The 21,945-nt window shown below is 44.5% G+C and overlaps 2 protein-coding genes across 3 annotated transcripts in view; one reads left to right on the forward strand and one right to left on the reverse strand.

The window, feature by feature from the left end:
• The window catches only part of FNTB (farnesyltransferase, CAAX box, beta), a 77,897-nt gene that overhangs the window by 49,345 nt on the left and 6,607 nt on the right, over nucleotides 1–21,945 (forward strand). Inside the window, exons 8-11 of the mRNA XM_025392258.1 lie at nucleotides 7,300–7,429; nucleotides 10,455–10,587; nucleotides 19,474–19,585; nucleotides 20,842–20,956. Coding sequence (XP_025248043.1) covers nucleotides 7,300–7,429; nucleotides 10,455–10,587; nucleotides 19,474–19,585; nucleotides 20,842–20,956 — 490 coding nt within the window. The remainder of the gene's footprint in view (nucleotides 1–7,299; nucleotides 7,430–10,454; nucleotides 10,588–19,473; nucleotides 19,586–20,841; nucleotides 20,957–21,945) is intronic.
• The window catches only part of MAX (MYC associated factor X), a 97,158-nt gene that overhangs the window by 28,217 nt on the left and 46,996 nt on the right, over nucleotides 1–21,945 (reverse strand). The gene's annotated exons all lie outside the window — the stretch shown is intronic.

A 21,945-nucleotide genomic window follows, 5' to 3' on the forward strand; every position in this document is an offset into this window, starting at 1 on the left:
GACTTCAGCTGTAATCATTAACAACAATAAAGACCTGAAGTGTATATGGCTAATTCTAAGCTAGGTATTAGATACATGTATGTTCTATATTTTATTTGCCGTACTTTCCTGGATGCTTCAAATATTTCATAATTTAAAAACATGCCGGGTGTGGTGGCTCACGCCGGTAATCCCAGCACTTTGGGAGGCCAAGGCGGGCGGATCATGAGGTCAGGAGATCGAGACCATCCTGGCTAACATGGTGAAACCCCGTCTCTACTAAAAATACAAAAAATTAGCTGGGCAAGGTGGTGGGTGCTTGTAGTTCCAGCTACTCGGGAGGCTGAGGCAGGAGAATGGTGTGAACCCGGGAGGTGGAGCTTGCAGTGAGCCGAGATAGCACCACTGCACTCCAGCCTGGGTGATAGAGCAAGACTCCGTCTCAAAAAAAAAAGCAAAAGGTATAGTAGACACATGTATACTGTGATGGAATGATAGCCAAGCTCAGATACTGTTTTAGTTTAAAAATGTTTGTTTTTATCAAAGTAGCATGTCTTACCATGTAAATGTAATTTACAGTGACACCAGATGATATGCTGAAATCATATTTCCTTTTTTGTATGAGTTTCATTTTCCTGGAGTTAATGAATATATCATGAATGTACTTATGAATTCTTTCCCAAATTGTCTGTCAGAGCTATAAAAAAATTACTCTAAACGTAGTCAAACCCTTCAGGTAACCTGTCTGTGCGTGCGTGCGTTTTGAGTCACCCCTCTTGGAGCCCTCTGCCTTCCTGCTTCAGTCTGGACAGATTGCTCTCAGCTTGCTGCACAGCAGGCTTTCCGAAGCTTCCTTTCAGCATGAAATTCACTTCACTTCTCTCCTTTGTTGAAGTCCCTGTCCTCCTTTTTCTTGGTTATTTTCATGAAGCATTGTACTCCAACAGATCCCAACAAAGGGGACCTGGGAGATAAATTTTAATATCTTGCATGTATCTGTGTTCTAATCTCACACTTAATTATTTGGTTAGAGATTTCTAAATTGGAAATGGTATAAACTGTATTCTTTCTGAATTTTGTAAGCATTGCTTCGTTATCTTCTAGCTTCCAATGTCATTGTGAATAAGGCTGATAATAGTAACCAGAGTTCATTGAGGACTATGTCATGCTCAATAGTAAGGTAGCTATATATAGTGGAGAGCTGGAGAGTAGGCACTGCCTGTGTTTGGTTCTCTTTTATATTTTGTGTTTCTCCGCTGAGATTTCCCATCTTTTTATTCTTTATGAGTGTATTTTTCTTCACTTTGCTGTGGTAAGTATGTAATTATAATGTCTGCTTTAAATTGCTTGTCTGGGAATTTCCACATCTGTGTGTCTTAGAGTTGGCATGTCAGCTCCGTGAGTCTTCCTGTGCCGCGTGATGTTGTGTTGTGTCCTGGACATTGTGATGTGATGGTGGAGGTGTCATACAACAGAACGGTATGGATTCTGGTGGTTTGCCCTGAAGGGTGTTGATGTTTTCAGTTAAGCAGGCAGTCAACTTGGTCAGACTCAAGCTGCAAACTGTCACTCCTGCAGCAGCTCAGAGCTCAGTTCTTGCTTGGAAGTTGCTTTGTTTCTCCAGCACGTATGCGGAAACTTGAACTGAGTTTAAATGCAGAATTTGGGATTTTTCTTCTTTGACTTTCCTGTTTCTGGATTCATCCTCAGTTTCTGGCAGCCTGCATCTTCCTGCCAGAAGGATGGTTGGCTTCCCATTAGAGTGTTGGCTGCTCGCCCCTGACCCCTGACCCCTGGCCTGCTGCCACCACCCTGGGCTACGGCTGCCATCCTGAGGGCAAACCAGAGAGAAAAAGTTGTGGGGGAAGGGAGGGACTAACTTCGTGCTGTTCTCTGTTCCAAGTTTCAAACTCCACCAAAATTTGCCTGCCTTGTTTCAGTCAGCTGAGCCCTCAGGAAGCTGTTTTTTTGTATTTTGTTCAGCGTACAGCTGTCGTTTGCAGGAGGGTTGATTGGTTAGGCACGGCCTAGACACAGAACTCAGACAGCCTGGGTTTGACTTCCAGTTTTGCCCTTTCTTTCCTCTTCTCTTCCTTCTTTCTTCCTCTCTTTCATCTCTCCCCTCCCTTCCTTCCTTCCTTCCTTCCTTCCTTCCTTCCTTCATTCCTTCCTTCCTTCCTTCCTTCATTCCTTCCTTCCTTCCTTTTTTTGAGACAGAGTCTTGCTCTGTTGCACAAGCTGGAGTATAGTGGCGTGATCACAGCTTGCTGCAGCCACCACCTCCTGGGCTCAAGCAATACTCCCATCTCAACCTCCCAAGTAGCTGGAACAACAGGCACGTGCCACCATAACCAGCTAATGTTTTTTAAAAAAATTGTATAGATGGGGTCTGTCTGTGTTACCCAGGTGGGGTTGAACTTCTGGGCTCAGGCCATCCACACACCTTGACCTCCCAAAGTTCAAGGATTACAGGCATGAGCCACTGCGCCTGGCTTTTTTTTTTTTCTTTGAAGACAGGGTCTTGCTTTGTTGCCCTGGCTGAATTGCAGTGATACAATCACGGCTCACTGCAGCCGTGACCTCCTGGGCTCAAGCAGTCTTCCTACCTCAGCCTCGTGAGTAGCAGAGACCACAGGTGTGCACCACAACACCTAGCTAATTTTTAAAATGTCTTGTAAAGACAGAGTCTGTGTTGCCCAGGCTGGTCTTGAACTCCTGGTTTCAAGCAGTCTTTCTGCCTCAGCCCCCCAAAGTGCTGGAATTACAGGTGTGCCGTTTCTGATTAGCTTTGTGCTTGTACAAGTTATTCCACTGTTCTGTGTCATAGTTTCCTTATATGTCAAGTGGTGGGATACTGAATTTAATTAATTTAATTTAATTAATTTATTCTTTGAAACAGGGTCTCACTTTGTCACCCAGGCTGGAGTGCAGTGGCGTGATCTTGGCTCACTGCAGCCTTGACCTCCTGAGTTCAAGTTATCTTCCTGCCTCAGCTTTCCAAGTAACCAGGACTGCAGGTGTATGCCACCACACCTGGCTAATTTTTGTGTTTTTAGTAGAGATGGAGTTTTTCCATGTTGCCCAGGCTGGTCTTAAACCCCTGAGCTCAAGCAATCCACCTGCCTCAGCCTCCCAAAGTGCTGGGATTACAGGTGTGAGCCACCACACCCAGCCTTTCAATTTTGTATTAAGCTGAAATACAAAGAAGTCAAGTGGATTCCACTGTGCTGTACTACCTGGCAGTGCCATTGTGATTCTTAATTCTCTGTATGTTTTTTTTTCTTCTGTCTCTCTTTCTCTATCCCCATCCTGTCCTTCTGTAGAGGCTTGGAATCTTTATTCTTTTTTGTGTGTGATGGAATCTTGCTTTGTCACCCAGGCTGGAGTGCAGTGGCATAATCTTAGCTCACTGCAACCTCAGATGCCTGCCACCATGCTCAGCTAATTTTCGTATTTTTAGTAGAGACGGGGTTTTGCCATGTTGACCAGGCTGGTCTCAAACTCCTGACCTCAAGTGATCTGCCCTTCTCACCCTCCCAAAGTACTGGGATTACAGACATGAGCCACCTCGGCTGGCCTGGAATCTTTATTCTTGTTTGGAAACTTGATGATGAATCTTGACGTGGATTATTTTTTATTCATTGTGCTGATACTCGATTTGGAAGTGCTTATACTTTAGTACCAAGAATCTTTATTATAGTATTTCTTTGATAATTTCTTCTCTTGTGTTTTCTGTGTTTGTTCTTTTTTTTTTCTTTGAGACGGAGTCTTGCTGTTGTCACCCGGGCTGGAGTGCAATGGCGTGATCTCGGCTCACTGCAACCTCTGCCTCCTGGGTTCCAGCAATTCTCCTGCCTCAGCCTCCTGAATAGCTGGGATTACAGAAGCCCACCGCCACGCCCAGCTAATTTTTGTATTTTTAGTACAGGCAGGGTTTTACCATGTTGGCCAGGCCAGTCTCGAACTCCTGACCTCAAGTGATCCACCTGCCTCGGCCTCCCAAAGTGCTGAGATTACAGGCGTGAGTCACCACGCCAGGCCTTTTTTTTTTTTTTTTTTTTTTTTTTTGAGACAGGGTCTCATGTGTCTCCCAGGTTGGAATGCAGTGACGCGATCATGGCTCACTGCTGCCTCGACTTTCCAGGCTCAAGTGATCATCCTCAGCCTCCTCAGTAGCTGTGACTACAGGCATCTACCACCAGCTAAGTTTTAAAATTTTTGTAGAGACAAAACCTCACCACGTTGCCCAGGTTGGTCTCAAACTCATGGGTAATCCTCCTGCTGTAGCTTCCCCAAGTGCTGGGATTACAGGTGTGAGCCACCGTGCCCAGCCTCTTATATATTTATTTATTTATTTACTTATTTATTGAGACAGTGCCTTGCTCTGTTACCCAGGCTGGAGTGCAGTGGTGCACTCTGGCTCACTGCAACCTCTTTCTCCCAGGTTCAAGCGATTCTTCTGCCTTAGCCACCCGAGTAACTGGGATTGTAGGTGTGTGTCACCACACCCAGCTAATTTTTTTGTATTTTTAGTAGAGACAGGGTTTCACCATGTTGATCAGGTTAGTCTCAAACTCCTGACCTCAAATGATCCTCCTGCCTTGGTCTTCCAAAGTGCTGGGATTACAGGCATGAGCCACTGTACCTGGCCAGCCTCTTTTTTAAAATATGACATCCCATTAGTACATTTGATTGTCTGACTTTTAAAAATACTTTGAGGCTAGGCGCAGTGACTCAGGCCTGTAATCATAACACTTTGGGAGGCCGAGGCAGGCAGATCACGTGGTCAGGAGTTCGAGACCAGCATGGCCAACATAGTGAAACCCAGCCTCTACAAAATATACAAAAAATTAGCCGGGCATGGTGACGGGTGCCTGTAATCCCAGCTACTCGCGAGGCTGAGGCAGGAGAATTGCTTGAACCCAGGAGGCAGAGGTTGCAGTGAGCCAAGATCGCACCATTGCACTCCAGCCCGGGTGACAGTGTGAGACTCCATCTCAAAATCAATCAATAAATAAAAAAGAATAAAAATACTTCCGGGTGCAGTGACTTACACCTGTAATCCCAGCACTTTGGGAGGCCAAGGCAGGCAGAACACGAGGCCAGGAGTTCGAGACCAGCCTGACCAACATGGTGAAACCCTGTCTCTGCTAAAAATACAAAAATTAGCCGGGCATGGTGGTGTGCACCTGTAATCCCAGCTACTCAGGAGGCTGAGGCAGGAGAATCACTTGAACCCAGGAGGCAGAGGTTGCAGTGAGCCAAGATTGTGCCACTGCACTCCAGCCTCGGCAACAGAGTGAGACTCTGTCTCAAAAATAAATAAATAAAAATAAAAATACTTCATTGCATGGTTTCCATCTCTTAATCCTTCTTCTTACACTTTGACAGATTCTCTTAGTATTTATCGTCTAATCCTCTTGTTTTTATTTTTGTAATCCTATTTTTAGTTTTCCTCCCTGACTACTTTTACTTCCTAACTACTTTTTTATATACTCTCTTGTTTTCTGGGGATATTTTGTCGTCTCAGTAGTCTTACTTCATATAATATTTTATCTAAAGATACAACTTTAAAAAGTTTTCTTTTGCTCCATGCCTTATATCCTCTAGTTTATTTTTGTTTGTTTTGGTCTCCTTCTCGTTCATAGTAGAGACTGCAGTCAAATGTCTAGTACTCTACAGCTGTCTGTTCATTTTTAAGGGTCCAGCACTGAAAAGCTGCTGGAAAGCTCTGCGAGGGCGGGCAGGATCAAGCCATTCACTGGGGAATTCTCAAAGCAGTATCTGTAGGGTTTTTCCCTTGGGCTTATCAGTTCCCTCGGAGAGGAATCTTCTAAATCCTGCTTGGAGTATGAAACTGGCAGCCTTGTGTGAAATACACAAGGGAATGGGGCTGGGGTTATTGTGTTCAGATTGCTGATTCTCACGTAATCCCGTTGGATGCAGTGTTCCCTCCTCCTCTTAGCTTGTTGGATATTCTGGAACTCATATCCTTTTGATTAAACCTCTGAAACTTCCCATCTTCTGCTGGATTTGAGTAGGGGACTTAAAGGTCTGATTCTTAGATAAGTTTGCAACCAACAAACCTGGTTCAAACGCATTCTACTTTGTGGAGATTCCCTGTATCTCTAATCCTGGAGCCTTTTATTGGAGCACATCACCTTGCTTTTTGTTGCCCCTCTCCCATCCCTACCATTTGGGTAGGGAAGGTTTCTCTATTCTACTAAGTCAGTTATTTCTTGTCCTTGTGTTAGTCCATTTTGTGTCACTATAAAGGAATACCCGAGGCTGGGTAACTTAGGAAGAAAAGAGGTTTATTTGGCTCATGGTTCTGCAGGCTGTTAAGAAGCCATTGCCACCTGACCTAATTATAATTTTTTAAAATAACGTTTATTTTTGAAGAGTATAAAGGTTCATTATAAAAACTTTTTGAACAAAGAGAAAAACAAAAAGGAAAAATATTACCAGTAGACCTGTACTCAAAGATCACCAGAGGCCAAGTGCGGTGGCCCATGCCTGTCATTCCAGCACTTTGGGATGCTGAGGTGGGAGGATTCCTCGAGGCCAGAAATTTAAGACCAGCCTGGGTAACATGGCAAAGCCCCAACTCTACAAAAAATACAAAAAATTGGCCGGGTATGGTGGGGCGTGCCCATAGTCCCAGCTACTCAGGAGGCTGAGGTGGGAGGATTGCCTGAGTCCACGAGGTTGAGGCTACAGTGAGCCATGATATGCAGTCAACCTAGGTAACAGAGTTAAGACCCTGTTGCAAAAATAAAAGGTCACTAGAATCAACAATCACTTTTCAATTTTGTTTCAACTTGATGGTTATCACTATATGTATATGTGTGTGTGTGTGTGTGTGTGTATATGATTTTATAACTTTTTCCCAAAGAGTAATAATTTGAATTATTATGTTTCTTACACAAGTAGGCTGTTTCTAAGTGTCTGGGTTTTTAACATTTTACAGTTTTTATTGTACTTATTTTTTTAGAGACCTAGTCTCGCTCTTTCACCCAGGCTGGAGCACAATGGCGTGATCATAGCTCACTGGAGCCTTGAACTCCTGACCTCAAGTGATCTTCTTGCCTTAGTCTCCTGAGCAGCTAGGATTACACATGGGCACCACCAGGCCTAGCTTTTTTTTTTTTTTTTGAAAAGACATTTCCAAAAGTTAATTAGTTGGCATCTTTTCATTCATAGTTGTGATGGCTCACACCTTAATCTGAGTGAACTTTTTCTCTGCCACCTAGGATGGTCCTGGACTTGTGTACGTCCACTCAGTGGCCACTCAATCTGCTTTTCTCAATCTCTTCTTAGGTGTCAGAACTGGGAAGGTGGCATTGGCGGGGTACCAGGGATGGAAGCCCACGGTGGCTATACCTTCTGTGGCTTGGCCGCGCTGGTAATCCTCAAGAGGGAACGTTCCTTGAACTTGAAGAGCTTATTAGTAAGTATCTTTTGAACCAGCCTCCTCTCAGACCCCAGGTCATGGTGAGGTGATTGTACTCAGACATGCAGGCTTCGGGAGAGTTTGTCTATGGGAAGGGCTAACAGTCAGCTCTGTTCCAACACAGAGGAAGGAGTGAGCAGCTGCTCTGTCTTGGTTCCCCCTTCTGCCTTTCTGTCTTCCTGCTTAGAGCTTTTCACATAGTGTGTAGACTACATAGACTGTGTCCCGCAGACATCTGGTGTGAGCAGAGTACCTTCCTTATATTTCAGTTATGTAGAATTAGAGGTTATCGTGTGTTATAGAAAGAACCTCCTAAGAGGAAAAGTTACAAGAAGAGTTTTGCAGCATTTTGAAACCAAACTTTTATTACCTGCTATACTGTGTAAACATTTAGTACCTACATTTAAATGAGTTGTTTAGGCAGAGCTGGCTAATTGCATTGAGAAGGCAGCCCAACATTTACGTCTGGACCCCAAGCTCCTGGCCAGTATTCAGAAGAAACTCAGAAAGCAGTCAGCTTCAGGGAGTCACTAGATTGTAGTTAAATGATCAGTGGGTGCACAAACACACACACCTCCACGGCCACCAAGGAGAAGGCATTCCCCGTCATGTCATTTGAGGAGCATGTGCCCCCTGACCATGACCTCAAAGCAAACCAGCTGCAACTGACATGCACCTCCTCTGCCTGAGTTCAGATGCCAGCCTCCCGTTGTACGGCCCATCGTGAGCTTCCTGGAGAGTTTCTGTCGTACCCTGTAGAGATGTAACCAGCAGCATCTTGCCTCCACCTTCAGAAAGCCTCCCCCGGCATAGTCTTTTTAAAGATTCCTGAAGGCTTGAAGGCTCATGCCGAAACAGCCAACTTTGTATGCTGAACTTGAGTTTCTCAGATGTTTTAAAATCTGAGCACCAATAAGGGATGAAACAAAAAAGTCCCATCTCCCAGGCAGAAATAAGGAATGTGATCAGGGAGTGCCTCAGTTATAATGGCAGTGTTCCAGATTTGAACCCTGTCCCTACTACATTTGAGACATGGGTCCTTGGGCAAATTGTCTAATCTCTTCTAGCTTGATATTTTTCTTTTATAAGGTAGGGATAACTATCCTTATTTTTTTAAGGTTAAAGGAGAGAACATTTATAAATGGCCTGGCACATAGTAGGTACTTAATAAATGTTAGTGTCCCTCTAACACAGAGTAATAATCTTTTTGGCACAAGGGACCGGTTTTGTGGGAGATAATTTTTCCATGGACGTGGGGTGGGGGGTGGGGCGGGGGTTTCAGGATGATTCAAGTACATTACATTTATTGTGTACTTTATTTCTATTATTATTACATTGTAATATATAATGAAATAATTATACAACTCACAATAATGTAGAATCAGTGGGAGCCCTGAGCTTGTTTTCCTTCAACTAGACAGTCCCATTTGGGGGTGATGGGAGACAGTGACAGATCATTAGGCATTAGACTCTCATATAGAGCGTGCAGTCTAGAAGCCTGGCACGCACAGTTCACAGTAGGGTTTGTGCTTCTATGAGAATCTAATGCTGCTGCTGATCTGTCAGGAAGTGGAGCTCAGGCAGTAATGCGAGCAGTGAGGAGCAGCTGTAAATACAGATGAAGCTTTCGCTGGCTCACCCACCACTCATGTCCTGCTGTGCAGCCTGGCGTGGCCCGGGGGTTAGGGACCCATGCTCTAACCCAAACTACTCCCTTCCATTTGCTTTGGGAGAAGTAGGACACATATCTGAAGTATGAATTCCTGTAGCCCAAGGAAACAGAACAAATCCATGGGCTTAGGCACTGGAAAAAATAAATTAGTCTGCTTAAAAACACTTAAGCCCTACGGTAAGTAGAAATGAGGAACGGACTCCCACTGCAGCACCTGCTTTCTCTCTGCCTGAGTAATGCTTAGCCCACTTCCATTACATGCTGGAAGCCCTGGTTCATTTAAGACCAGCCTGAACCTGCAGTGCAGTGTTTTCTGTCTCTTTTAAGAATTTGTGACTGTGACTCTCTATGGGCAGGTGTTGCCTTGAAGAGGGATATAATCTAAACTACAGCTTTTAGGGGAGGGCTGGCCCCCACTTCCATCAAGGGTCCCAGTGGCTTCTTTCAGGAACTTGACCTAGTAAGGCTCTAGAAACGGGAAGTACCCTCCCCTGTACCCTTTCAGTTGAGTGAGGCAGCTCTGTGAGTCTGTGGCTGGAATGGCCTAGGTGGTCTAGGGAGGGAAATGGAAATGTCATATCTGCTCAGCCAGTTGGTTCTGCTCATTTCAAGCGACCAAACCCATGACTATCTTGATCTTTGTAGTAGAGTGTGTTTAGAAAACTTGTAGATAAGCAAGGAATGGTGGTATCGTGTGTGACCACTGAGCGACATCAAGACCTATTTTACAGCTTCAAAGTAAAAGATTTTCTTATATGAGCCACAGGCTGGGCAGAATTGTCATTTGGTAATTAGAATGAATGGCTTCTGCTTTCAGGCCTGCTAGTGACTTGCTAAGAGACCTTGGGTAAATTTCCCCAGGTGCCAAGTAAAAGTCAGAAGCAGTTTGAGATCATCTGATGAAATATAGTACCAAATTCCATTTATCTGCTTTTCATAAACTTCCCTGAGCAGGGGAGTAATGAGAAATGAGCTACTGTTAGTCTTGCCTTCAATTTCCAACTTAAGCCATGTTTATTAAGAGAATTTGAAGGTCTCCTTACAAACCAGCTTGGCCTCTTTATCCTCTCAGCACTGGCCCTGCTTTGGAACCCAGGAAAAGGTAGTTGTCTGCTAGGCATTGAGCAGAGATCAGTGCTGGATGCCTCCACAGCGTTGGCTTAAATGCTTCACTGTGTGTCTGTGGCAGTGTGGGGAGGGAAGAAAGAAAACCAGAGCACCAAAACTGGAGTGCCGAGAAGCCACAAGATGGGAAACCCTCCATCCCACAGATTGACTCCTGGAGATCCTGTCGGGCTGGATTTTGTCTCTTTTAGCCTACAACTGCCTTTCCCTTCTGTGTCTCCTCAGCAATGGGTGACAAGCCGGCAGATGCGATTTGAAGGAGGATTTCAGGGCCGCTGCAACAAGCTGGTGGATGGCTGCTACTCCTTCTGGCAGGCAGGGCTCCTGCCCCTGCTCCACCGTGCACTGCACGCCCAAGGTGAGCCTGGGGAGCTGTTTGCTGAGGCTGGATGATTTCCCTCCACTACTCACAAAGTCTGGAAGCCCAGTGTGCTTTTTTAGAGGGGTTGAAATGAGCTCTGTCTGTCCTGGATTTTGAGTGCCCAGTGTGGAACCTCATGCCGTGGGGCATGCGAATGCAGAGTAAGATTTAGTTTCATTGGTTTAGTGTCATTCCTTGCTTCTTCAAATTGGCTGACAGAATGAGCTCCCTTGAAATTGCTACGAGGAGCGGGGAGGAAGTGGGTGCTGCTTCTGCATTATCTGGAAGGAGCAGCCCACTCCTGTCCTGGGCTCTGTGGTGACTGCCACCTCCTCTGGGTGCAGGGCAGAGCTGAAAACCCAGTGTTGCAACAGTCACTGTTGCAACAGCAACAGGAAAGGCAACTGCGTAAAGGGGTAGAGAACCAGAACCCATGGAGAAAAGACTCGCTGTGTCTGACTGGCTGCAGAGTTGTCACCATTAGAAATGTTTTATTTTACATTCATTGAACAAGCCTAAATGGGAGTTTGTTCCACCTGCACCATTGGCGTAGAGAAATCCACATTCATTTCTGTGGGGTCTCAAATGGGAATGCAAAACCGAAGTAGTTAGCGAGCAAAAACTCTGGGAACATTCTCTCTTTACCTCTTGAAACCTCAGTCTGCCTGCTAACTCCCGGGAACATTTTCTCTTCACCTCTTGAAACCTCAGTCTGCCTGCTACTTCCTGCACCATCTTTCTGGTGTACTTGATGTGGGAGCAGGTGTCTCTGAGTAGACCTATGGGAGAGGGGAAGTCATGGGGCCCTGCTGGCTGCTCATCTGTTTTTGGAGTGAGATCCCTGGGTCCAGAGAGAAGCTGTTCTTTGGACTTAGCTGGATAATGTAACTGCTCAAATGTGAAAGATGAGATTCCTTTCTGCCCCTCCCCACACTTTTTTCTCCTGTTTCGGAGGCCCGCCCCCACCCCACCCTTTTTTCCCCCCGCCGAGACGGAGTCTTGCTCTGTCTCCCAGGCTGAAGTACGGTGGCACGATATTGGCTCACTGCAACCTCCACCTCCAAGGTTCAAGCAATTCTCCTGCCTCAGCCTCCTGAGTAGCTGGGACTGCAGGCATGCGCCACCACACCTGGCTAAGTTTTATATTTTTAGTAGAGACAGAGTTTCACCATGTTGGTCAGGCTGGTCTTGAACTCCTGACCTCAGGTGATCCACCCACTTCCACCTCCCAAAGTGCTGGGACCACAGACATGAACCACCACGTCCAGCCCTGAGCCTCATTATTTAGTTTCTTAATTTCCTTTGAGTTGTTGAGTTGTGACCATTTCTGACACTGAATTAAAGTAAGCAGAGCCTCTGTCCCATTTTCCCGGCCTGGGCCCACTGGGCTTTAGGTGTCAGTATTAAGGCATATAAGGCACTTACCCTTTGAACACGGCAAGTGCACTGTCAGCAAGTGCACTGACTCTGGAGCCTGCACAGTGTCTGCCTTGACCACCAGTAGGGAAGTCAGGAATTCCCCAAGTCAAACATTTTTTATTTTATTTTTATTTTTTTGAGATGGAGTTTCGCTCTTGTTGCCTAGGCGAACAAGGTGCAATGGCTCACTGCAACGCTTGGTTTCAAGCGATTCTCCTGCCTCAGCCTCCCAAATAGCTGGGATTACAGGCCTGCAACACCACGCCCAGCTAATTTTGTATGTTTAGTAGAGACGTGGTTTCTCCATGTTGGTTAGGCTGGTCTCAAACTCCTGACCTCAGGTGATCCACCCGCCTCGGCCTCCCAAAGTGCTGGAATTACGGGCGTGAGCCCCCGCACCCAACCTGACATTTCTAAGGTAGAAAAAAACTTGGGGTCATGGTGATCTCTTTATTTGGAACTGGTGAGGTCAAGCCCCTGGTAAAACTGTCAGTCTTTTACAAACCTGTCCCTGGCATTTGTAAGACGCAGTAATTCTGCAATCCCAGGGAAATCTGGAGCAAGCTATAACAGGAGCACCACCTGTCAAAGTCTTCCAGGGGGACTGCTGGTTAATTATTTATTGTAGCACACGTTCTAGAGGGCTTGGTAGCATTCAAGGCTTTGTCAGTGGAAAAGGGTGCCTATGAATCTTGGTGCTTCCAGCTTTTTTCATTGGCTGTGTTGTCTGAGGTTCTTCTCAGACACAGGGCATCTCTTGAACTTGGAACAGATAGGAGTCTGTAAAGAAGGGAAGTGTGTTGAGAGGAGGGCAAAATACTGACTTAGGGAATCAAAAGGGGCTGCAGTGTAGAAAGATAGTCACAATATATTGTGATCATATCAAAGCAATATGTGTGGAATCCCATTTTTGGTGAAGAGTTGACTCAAAAAAATTCATAGAAAGTATCTAGGATGTGAAATTACAGGTGATGTTTGTTTCCTCTGTTTGTATTTTCTAATCTTTCTATAATTAATACGTATTTCTTGCATAAAGAAAGATAACAAAAGTTATTTTGCAAAAACAGGGAAATTCTACAAACAAAACAAGCAGCAAGGTGGGAAAAATATTTATGACAAGTGATGAATGGCTAATTTCTTTAATTTGAAAAAAAAAAAATCATACAAACCAGTAAGAAATGGATAGACAACCCAACTGAAAAACAGGCAAAGGATCTGAAGAGAGAGGTGCCAGAGAAAGCGCCGTCCTTCTTACTTTTTCTCCTACAACTGCTGCTACTACTGGTAGCGGAGTCTTCGCAAGTCCTCACTGTATGCCAGGGGCTGTACTGAGCATTTCACATATATTTTCTCATTTAATTCTCCAAACAACCCTATGAAATAGGTAGCATTGTTCACAGATGAGGAAACAGAGTACAGTGAGGCTAAGTGACTGCTTTATAATACCTGATTGGCACTCACAAGGGTTAGTATGTGGTTGTGTGAATCCAGACTAGCTGGCATCTGAACCCTGCCCTGCTCATAACCACAGTAGGTGGCCATTAATCCAACGAAAAGTTGTTTAGCTCACTTGTAGTTAAAGAAATGCTAATTAAAAGACTGGCACTCTTTGTTTTTATTATCGGATTGGCAGAGATTAAGAAACTTGATACCCTATGTTGGGGAGAGTGTGAGAAAACAGGTAATTTGATACTGTTAGTGGGGATGTAAATAGGTAAATCATTTTTTGGAGGGCAGTTTGGAGACATCCGTTTAAATTATAAGGGCACTTACCCTTTGAACACAGCAAGTGCACTGTCAGGAATTTACCTGCAGAGATATTAGCCAAGGATGTATATTGAAGTGGAGTTGTAATAGCAGCCTAAGTGCCCATCAAAAGGTTAAGGGTTACATAATAAAAATCTCTCCAAACAGTAGCTGCATCCCATGGGCTGATATAGAAAGCTCTCCAAGATACATCATCAAGTGTAAGGGGCAGGGCCTGGAGCAGTCCCTGGGCACACAGCCTGAGATGTACACAGCTTTTCCTGGAACCCCCACCAAACCCCTTTAACAATGGGTACCTTTGGGAGAAGAGAAGGAGGCAGAAGACAGAAGGAGGGAGACTTTTTAGATTTTTTTTTTTTTTTTTTTTTTTTTTTGAGACAGAGTCTGACTCTGTTGGTGAGGCTGGAGTGCCATGGTGCGATCTCGGCTCACTGCAACCTCTGCCTCCTGGGTTCAATCGATTTTTGTGCCTCAGCCTCCTGAGTAGCTGGGATTACAGGCGTGTGCCACCACACCTAGCTAATGTTTTCTATTTTTAGTAGAGGCAGGGTATGACTCTGTTGGCCTGGCTGGTCTCAAACTCCTGGCCTCAAGTGATCCACCTTCCTCGGCCACACAAAGTGCTGAGATTACAGGAATGAGCCACCATACCCGGCCAACTTTTTAGATTTTATATTACACTGCGCCCTTTTATATTTTAAGTATAATATAAATAGATTTATATTATACTTCTATATTATACGGTGCCCTTTAAAAAAAAAAAAAACGATGTGCATTACTAATTTTATTTTGGTAAATGTACAAATACATTTTTTAAAAGGCATTGATCATATTGCTAACTAAAAAGCAAAAAGAATGCTCTAGTGCAGCACATGGGTCTAGGCCATGCCCTAACCCAGCAAGTGACCATCAGTGGCTCCATGCCAATGACTACCTTCTATGTGTAAATGACGGTATTTGAGTAGAAGAAGGAATTATTATTAATAGCTTAAAACGCTGGGCACGGTGGTTCATGACTCTAATCCCAGCACTTTGGGAGGCCAAGGCAGGCGGACCTCTTGAGCCCAGGAGTTCAAGACCAGCCTGGGCAATATAGTGAGAGCTTGTCTCTGCAAAAAATTAAAAACAGTTAACCAGACATAGTGGCATGTGCCTGTAGTCCTAGCTACTCAGGAGGCTGAGGTAGAAGGATCACTTGAGTCTAGGAGGCAGAGGTTGCAGGCAGAGAGTGCCACTGCAACTCCAGCCTGGGCGACACAGCAAGACTTGGGTCTCAAAAAGCAAAGGAAGCCTGTAATCGCAGCATTTTGGGAGGCCGAGGCGGGTGGATCATGAGGTCAGGAGTTCAAGACCAGCCTGGCCAACATGATGAAACCCTGTCTCTACTAAAGATACAAAAAATTAGCCGGGTGTGGTGGCACGCACCTGTAATCCCAGTTCCTCAGGAGACTGAGGCCGGAGAATCACTTTTAACCCCGGAGGCGGAGGTTGCAGTGAGCCGAGATCATGCCATTGCATTCCAGCCTGGGTGACAGGGCGGGACTCCATCTCAAAAAAAAAAAAAAGAAAAGAAAAAAAAAGGCTTAAGAAATCTCAAGTGCTGACTAAATCAGTGAGTTATTTGGTTTTTTGTTTTGTGGAACAGTAAGAAAGCAGCAGGCCTGTGAGTTTCTGCCTGGCTTGGTAGTTACTGGCTTCTTGTATGTTATTTGGGACATACCCTGGAATTTTCTTGCCCACCTGTGAAATTGAGCTACAGATGGCTGCACCTGTCAGTTATGGTGAGGAAAGACTTTTTATTTTTTTGGATGAAAAGAACCTTTGAAATGCAAAATGAGATGAGAATGGGGACCTATAATTTCAGGAAGAGGGAGAAAGGATTTAAAAGGCCGATTCCAGTGTGCAGTTATCACCCTATAATCATATCTGCTTTCATCTTGTTGTGATTATGTGTGCTGGTGTCCAAATTCAGGATTTCTGGAAGCTCCTTGTAGAATTTTTGAACTTTGAGCTTCTAAGCTTCAATAATATAGGAAGTCACTGAAACAGTCTATAATTTTTTATATGATAAACATAGCGTTTTCTTTTCAGATTCTAATTTTAGCCACAGGTTATCATTTGTCTTATAAAAATAGTCTTTTATTTGTTATAGGATATGAAATATATGTACATTTTGTACAGATATGTAATGCAGTTTCCTAAAGTTTAATAAATATGCTTTTTCAAATAACAGCTTTGTTGAGATATAATTCCCATACCATACAACTTACCTATTCAGTTACGAACCATCATGACAATTCTAGAACATTTTCATTACTCATCCCCCCAAAAATCCCCATACACATTAAATATTTTCTTAAAAAGGAAATCACAAAGGAACAATCAATAGTATAAAACATATATATGTTTTATATTAATTAAATTTTAAAATTAATTTTAAAAAGTTTTAAACTCACATAACCAAAACAGAGGAGCAAAAAGGAGAAAATAGATGCAGCATATGATGTAGACAAGGGGCAAATATAAGAAAAAGCTAGGTTAATAAAATTGACTATTGGATCTCAGAAGATATAGGCCAAACAGACAGCGTCATAAGGAAATGCAAATATTAAACACAAGTTACGGAAAAATTTCACCCTAATTAGTCATCAGAGGCATGCAAATCAAAATAAATTATCAGGTACTATTTATTTTTACCATTTTAATTGCTGATTACTTTTAAAAAGTAACTAAAGCTGGCCAGGCATGGTGGCTCACACCTCTAATTCTAGCACTTTGGGAGGCTGAGTTGGGCAGATCACTTTAAGAGTTCGAGACCAGCTTGACAACATGGTGAAACCCTGTCTCTACTAAAAATACAAAAACTAGCCGGCGTGGTGGCTTGTGCCTGTAATCCCAGGTACTCAGGAGACTGAGACAGGAGAATCACTTGAACCTGGGAGGCAGAGGTTGCAGTGAGCTGAGATCGCACCACTGCACTCCAGCCTGGGTGGTCTCAACAACAACAACAAAAAGGTGCTAATGCTGGAGGTGGGAGAGCAAAATTTTAAATTTTGCTGGCAGCTACATAAAGTCTTTGTTTTTATTTTTAGTTTATTTATATATTTATTTTTGACTGCTCCTGCAGAGCAGGGCTACTCCACAGGGATTGTGCTGAGAGTAGTCTATAAATTCTTAAAGCAGTTTATCAGTATCTATTAAAAGCCTTAAAAATGTTTATTCCCTTTAACCGAATAATTCCACTGTGGTCAGTCTATTTGAAGAAAATAATCCTAAGCATAGATAATATTGACAAAGATTTAGCACAGCATTCCTCATAATGGCAAGGAACTGGAAACAACCTTGGAAATAAGTAAAAGACGACAGAGTGAAGTCCCATCATATATGTATGTATCTTATACAACAAAGTCCACTATGCTTACAGGTGAGGAAAAGAAAGGAAGGGAATTAAAATAGTGTGAGTGTATCAAAGCATGTGGCCTGTGGCCAGCCTGAGATAGGAGACTGGATGCTTCTCCTTAGGTCGGACTCAGTGTCCTGTGTCTCTTAATGGGTGTTTCGGGGCTGAATGCAACTCAGGGTTGAAGATGAGAGGCTTTTGTCCCTAGCCTCCAAATGTCAGCTGGCCACTGTCCCTCATCTAGTGCTCAACCTTGGAAACCCTTTTTCTCTGTGTCTCTTTTTTAAGAAATTTAATAAATTATTATTTTCTGTTTGAAATATTCAACAATTTAGGCTGGGTGCAGTGGCTCACACCTGTAATCCCAGCACTTTGGGAGGCCAAAAGAGGGTAGATCACCTGAGGTCAGGAGTTCGAGACCAGCCTGATCAACATAGTGAAACCACATCTCTACTAAAAATACAAAACTTAGCCAGGCGTGGTGGTGCGTGCCTGTAATCCCAGCTACTCAGGAGGCTGAGGCAGGAGAATCGCTTGAACCCGGGAGGCGGAGGTTGCAGTGAGCCAAGATCGTGCCATTGCACTCCAGCCTGGGCAACATAGTGAGACTCTGTCTCAAAAGAAAAAAAAAAAGGAAATATTCAACAGTTTAATATTTTGCTTAAATCTCTTTATAGACTGTATCGTAAACTTTTCATTTTTATTTTATTTTATTTTATTATTTTTTTTTTGAGACGGAGTCTCGCTCTGTTGCCCAGGCTGGAGTGCAGTGGCCGGATCTCAGCTCACTGCAAGCTCCGCCTCCCGGGTCTACGACATTCTCCTGCCTCAGCCTCCCGAGTAGCTGGGACTACAGGCGCCCGCCACCTCACCCAGCTAGTTTTTTGTTTTTTTTTAGTAGAGACGGGGTTTCACCGTGTTAACCAGGCTGGTCTCGATCTCCTGACCTCGTGATCCGCCCGTCTCAGCCTCCCAAAGTGCTGGGATTACAGGCTTGAGCCACCGCGCCCGGCCTCGTTTTTATTTTTAAAAATCTTTTCCTCTTTTTTCTTTTTTGTTATTTTCTCCAAAACATGAAAGATTATTGATACCATAAACTTTTATAATTTTCACCATAGAAATTTATATACTCACATATATATAAGATTTTTAGTCATTTTTCAGTTATTTTTAGTTATTTTCAGTTCTTTTTATGATACAGTAACCTTATATGTCCACTTAATAAAATACTATATGGCTATTCACAGTGATAGCTGTGCAGATTATGTAGCAGAATAAAAAAGTTTATGGCTATAGTGGTAAGTGAAAAACATAAGATACACAGTTATAATAACTAGGTAGAAAAATGCATAGAAACAAAAAGATTGGAAGAAAGAAAAATTAGCTTTTAGGTGCCATTTACCAATTGTTGGGCATCTTTTTTTTTTTTTTTAATGATTTATTGTTGGGCATCTTTTAGCCCAGGTATCAAAGTATAAAATTGACCAAGGACTTAATGTACATCCTATATATATATATATATATATATTTTTTTTTTTTTAATCATTTTCTACACAGATGCTTCTGCACACCTGTCCGTGATTTGCCCCTCCTTCCCACTTGATAACTGTGTGGCTCACAGAATTCTTTGACCATAGTGATTGAACTTCAGAGTGAAGAAGTCCAGTTGCTTGTCAGTACCTTAGTAGTATTACCAGAATACCCAGTTTTTGCTAGGGTATCGTATGATGCAGGAGGGCAGTTACTAGTAACGTTTCTTAGGTAAATTCTTTGAGAGAGACAAGTTAGAGAATTCCCTTTGGAGATTGATTAAATTCAAGCTTAGAAAAGTAGAAGAAACAGACTTTATTACCCCTGTTAAGAGTTCTCTGAGCTAATCAGTCTGGTTAACAAGTTATAGAGATATGCTAGAGGGAAGGTCTCTTGAAGTCCAGGGTAGAGTTGTGGACCAAGTTGGGAGCAGCCACCGAGGTCAGTCTGGGAAGGTAAGTTCAACAGCTAGGCCAGTTCATTGCCTGCTAGAGATGTGGTTGAGGATCACCATCCACGTTAACAGGGTGCATTTCGAGAAAGTGGAAGTGCCACTTTGAACTGCTGCTCTTTGACACGTGTCAAAGTTCAGGAGAAGGGACATGCCGTGCGTAGGACATGGGGAAGATAGCAGTTGTACCAAGAATGAGTGGAAGAGGAAGGGGAGAAGGAAACCTTGACTATTCCCCCCGGTGAGAAAGCGGAATTAGGTCATTGATACTTGGCTGGATCCGCCAGGCCCTTACTGATCCTTTGCCCTTCAACAGGTGACCCTGCCCTTAGCATGAGCCACTGGATGTTCCATCAGCAGGCCCTGCAGGAGTACATCCTGATGTGCTGCCAGTGCCCTGCAGGGGGGCTTCTGGATAAACCTGGCAAGTGAGTGCTTTCTCTCTGGGGAGGGAAGAGGGGGGAGGAGAGAGCAGAGGGGCGTGCACCTCAGGCCTACTCAGAGCCAGACCTCAAGAGCAGAGATGTCACCCTTAGCACCTGCATAGTGCTAGGTTGTATGGGGAAAAGCACCCAGTTGGGAGCAGCCCTCGAGGCCATTGATCCTGGCACCTCCGGCTGCCCATCTTGTCCCCCAGCTTGCATGCAACCACCTCCCCCAGACAGAGAAACAGATTGCTGGGTAGATAACTCTTCTTCTTTAAAACAAACAAACAAACAAACAAACAAAAAACTGATCTAAATAGAATAGGAATAGAATAGGAGACAGGATTTTAAAACCCCTGAGTGTTGTAAACAGAGACTGTAATCATGACAACTATTATAGAGTGGATTAAATAATTAAGCTCAAATCTGAGGTGGCTTACGTGTTATAAAAGAAAAAGGGAAATAAAATAAGTCCTCTAACCTTTGTTCCCCACCCTCTGTCTCCCCTGACCCCAACACACGTCCTGCTGCTCTTGGTGTCCAGGGGAAGGCCTGGTCCAGCAATTTATCAGGAAGAATGTGGCCCATGTCTAGATGTTTAGGTATTTTTCTAGAGAAGTGTATCAATTTATCACTAGTACTGCCCCTGGAGAGCCCTTTCCAGAAGACAGTTGGAGAGACTGACTGTAAAATTAGTTTCCTTTAACCCTTAATAGTTTAAGGTAAAAAAGAAAAAAAAAAGAAAAAAATATTACAGTTCCCACTGCTGGACAGGGCTGGAGGATGGGGCTTTTATTTTATTGTATCTTACTTTTTTGAGACAGGGTCTCCCTCTGTCACCCAGGCTGGAGTGCACTGGCACAATCACGGCTCACTGCAGCCTTCACCTCTTGGGCTCAAGTAATCCTCCTGCTTCAGCCTCCCAAGTAACTGCAATTACAGGCATCTGCCACCACACCTAGCTAATTTTTAATCTTTTGTAGAGACGGGGTCTCCCTATGTTGCCCAAGCTGGTTTTGAACTTCTGGCCTCAGACTCTTCTCTTGCCTCAGCCTCCTACGTGCTGGGATTATGGGTGTGAGCCACTGTGCTCAGCCTGTGGGTCTTTAAATAACACTGCTGGGAAAACCATGCCTCCTCTAGCCACATGGAGGACGGGGGGGACATGTGATAGCACAGTGGTCTCTGAATTGGTGTGGCTGCATCGTAGATGTGTGCGGAGCAGAGGAGCGCCTGCTCAGAGCTGCCTGTCCTTACAGGTCGCGTGATTTCTACCACACCTGCTACTGCCTGAGCGGCCTGTCCATAGCCCAGCACTTCGGCAGCGGAGCCATGTTGCATGATGTGGTCCTGGGTGTGCCCGAAAACGCTCTGGTAAGGCGGGTGCAGGGCTTCACACCCTTTCTCCACAGGGACCTCGAGGACAGAAGGCTTTCCAAGTGAGCAGAACTGGCTGTGTTTCCTGTGTGGACAGGCGGAAGCTTGTGGTCCCTCTGCCCTTCGAGCTGTGCGGCCGTTAGTGAGGATGTGACCGCAGAGGAGACGCACCTCTGGGCAAGCTCAGGGTTCTGGATGGGCGGTCTGATCTGTCACAGAGCTGTTGTGCCTTTATCCCGGGGCTGAGGACCTAGCCCACCGCTGGTATTAGCTTCCCCTCAAGGAGGCCGCAGTCAGGTGTCACTCTGAGGCTGTGAGTCCCAGCAGGCTTATGATAGCACTGCAGCCGCGCAGCACTGCCTGCCGCATCTCCCCCAGAGGCTCAGCTTAGATGCCTTCTCTTCAGAGAATGAGATCCCCAGAACGCTCTGCCTCAGCACCTTGTTCATATTCTTTGTGATACTTTACTCAGTTGGTGGTGTGTTGTTTAATGTGTGTTTGTCTGTTTTCCTCAAAAAACAATAGCCCTGTGAGGGCAGGATGCTCACTGCTGCAGCCAGCTGAGGACAATGTGGAGGTGCTCTGAGCCTAGACGTGAGCCTGAGACATGAATCCAGTGGAGACTGTCCCCAGTGACCAAATCACAGGGCCCGTGCAGACTGTCCTGAATGTGTGTGTGCAGTTCCCTACTCTTACTAAGCCCTACTTCCACCAGTGTAAACATGGCCTGCTGCTCCCATTTAGGTCACTGCCTTATTTTCTCATCTGTGTCGTTTTAACCTTCCCTTTTTGTTTCTTTCAAAAAAAATTTTTTTTTAATTTTTAATTTTTTTTGTGAGACAAAGTCTCACTCTGTCACCCAGGCTGGAGTGCAGTGGTATGATCTTCACTCACTGCAACCTCCGCCTCCCGGGTTCAAGCAATTCTTGTGCCTCAGCCTACTGAGTAGCTGGGATTACAGGCGTGCGCCACCACACCCAGCTAAT

The sequence above is a fragment of the Theropithecus gelada genome, chromosome 7b (assembly GCF_003255815.1).
Source record: "Theropithecus gelada isolate Dixy chromosome 7b, Tgel_1.0, whole genome shotgun sequence".
Taxonomy (NCBI): domain Eukaryota; kingdom Metazoa; phylum Chordata; class Mammalia; order Primates; family Cercopithecidae; genus Theropithecus; species Theropithecus gelada.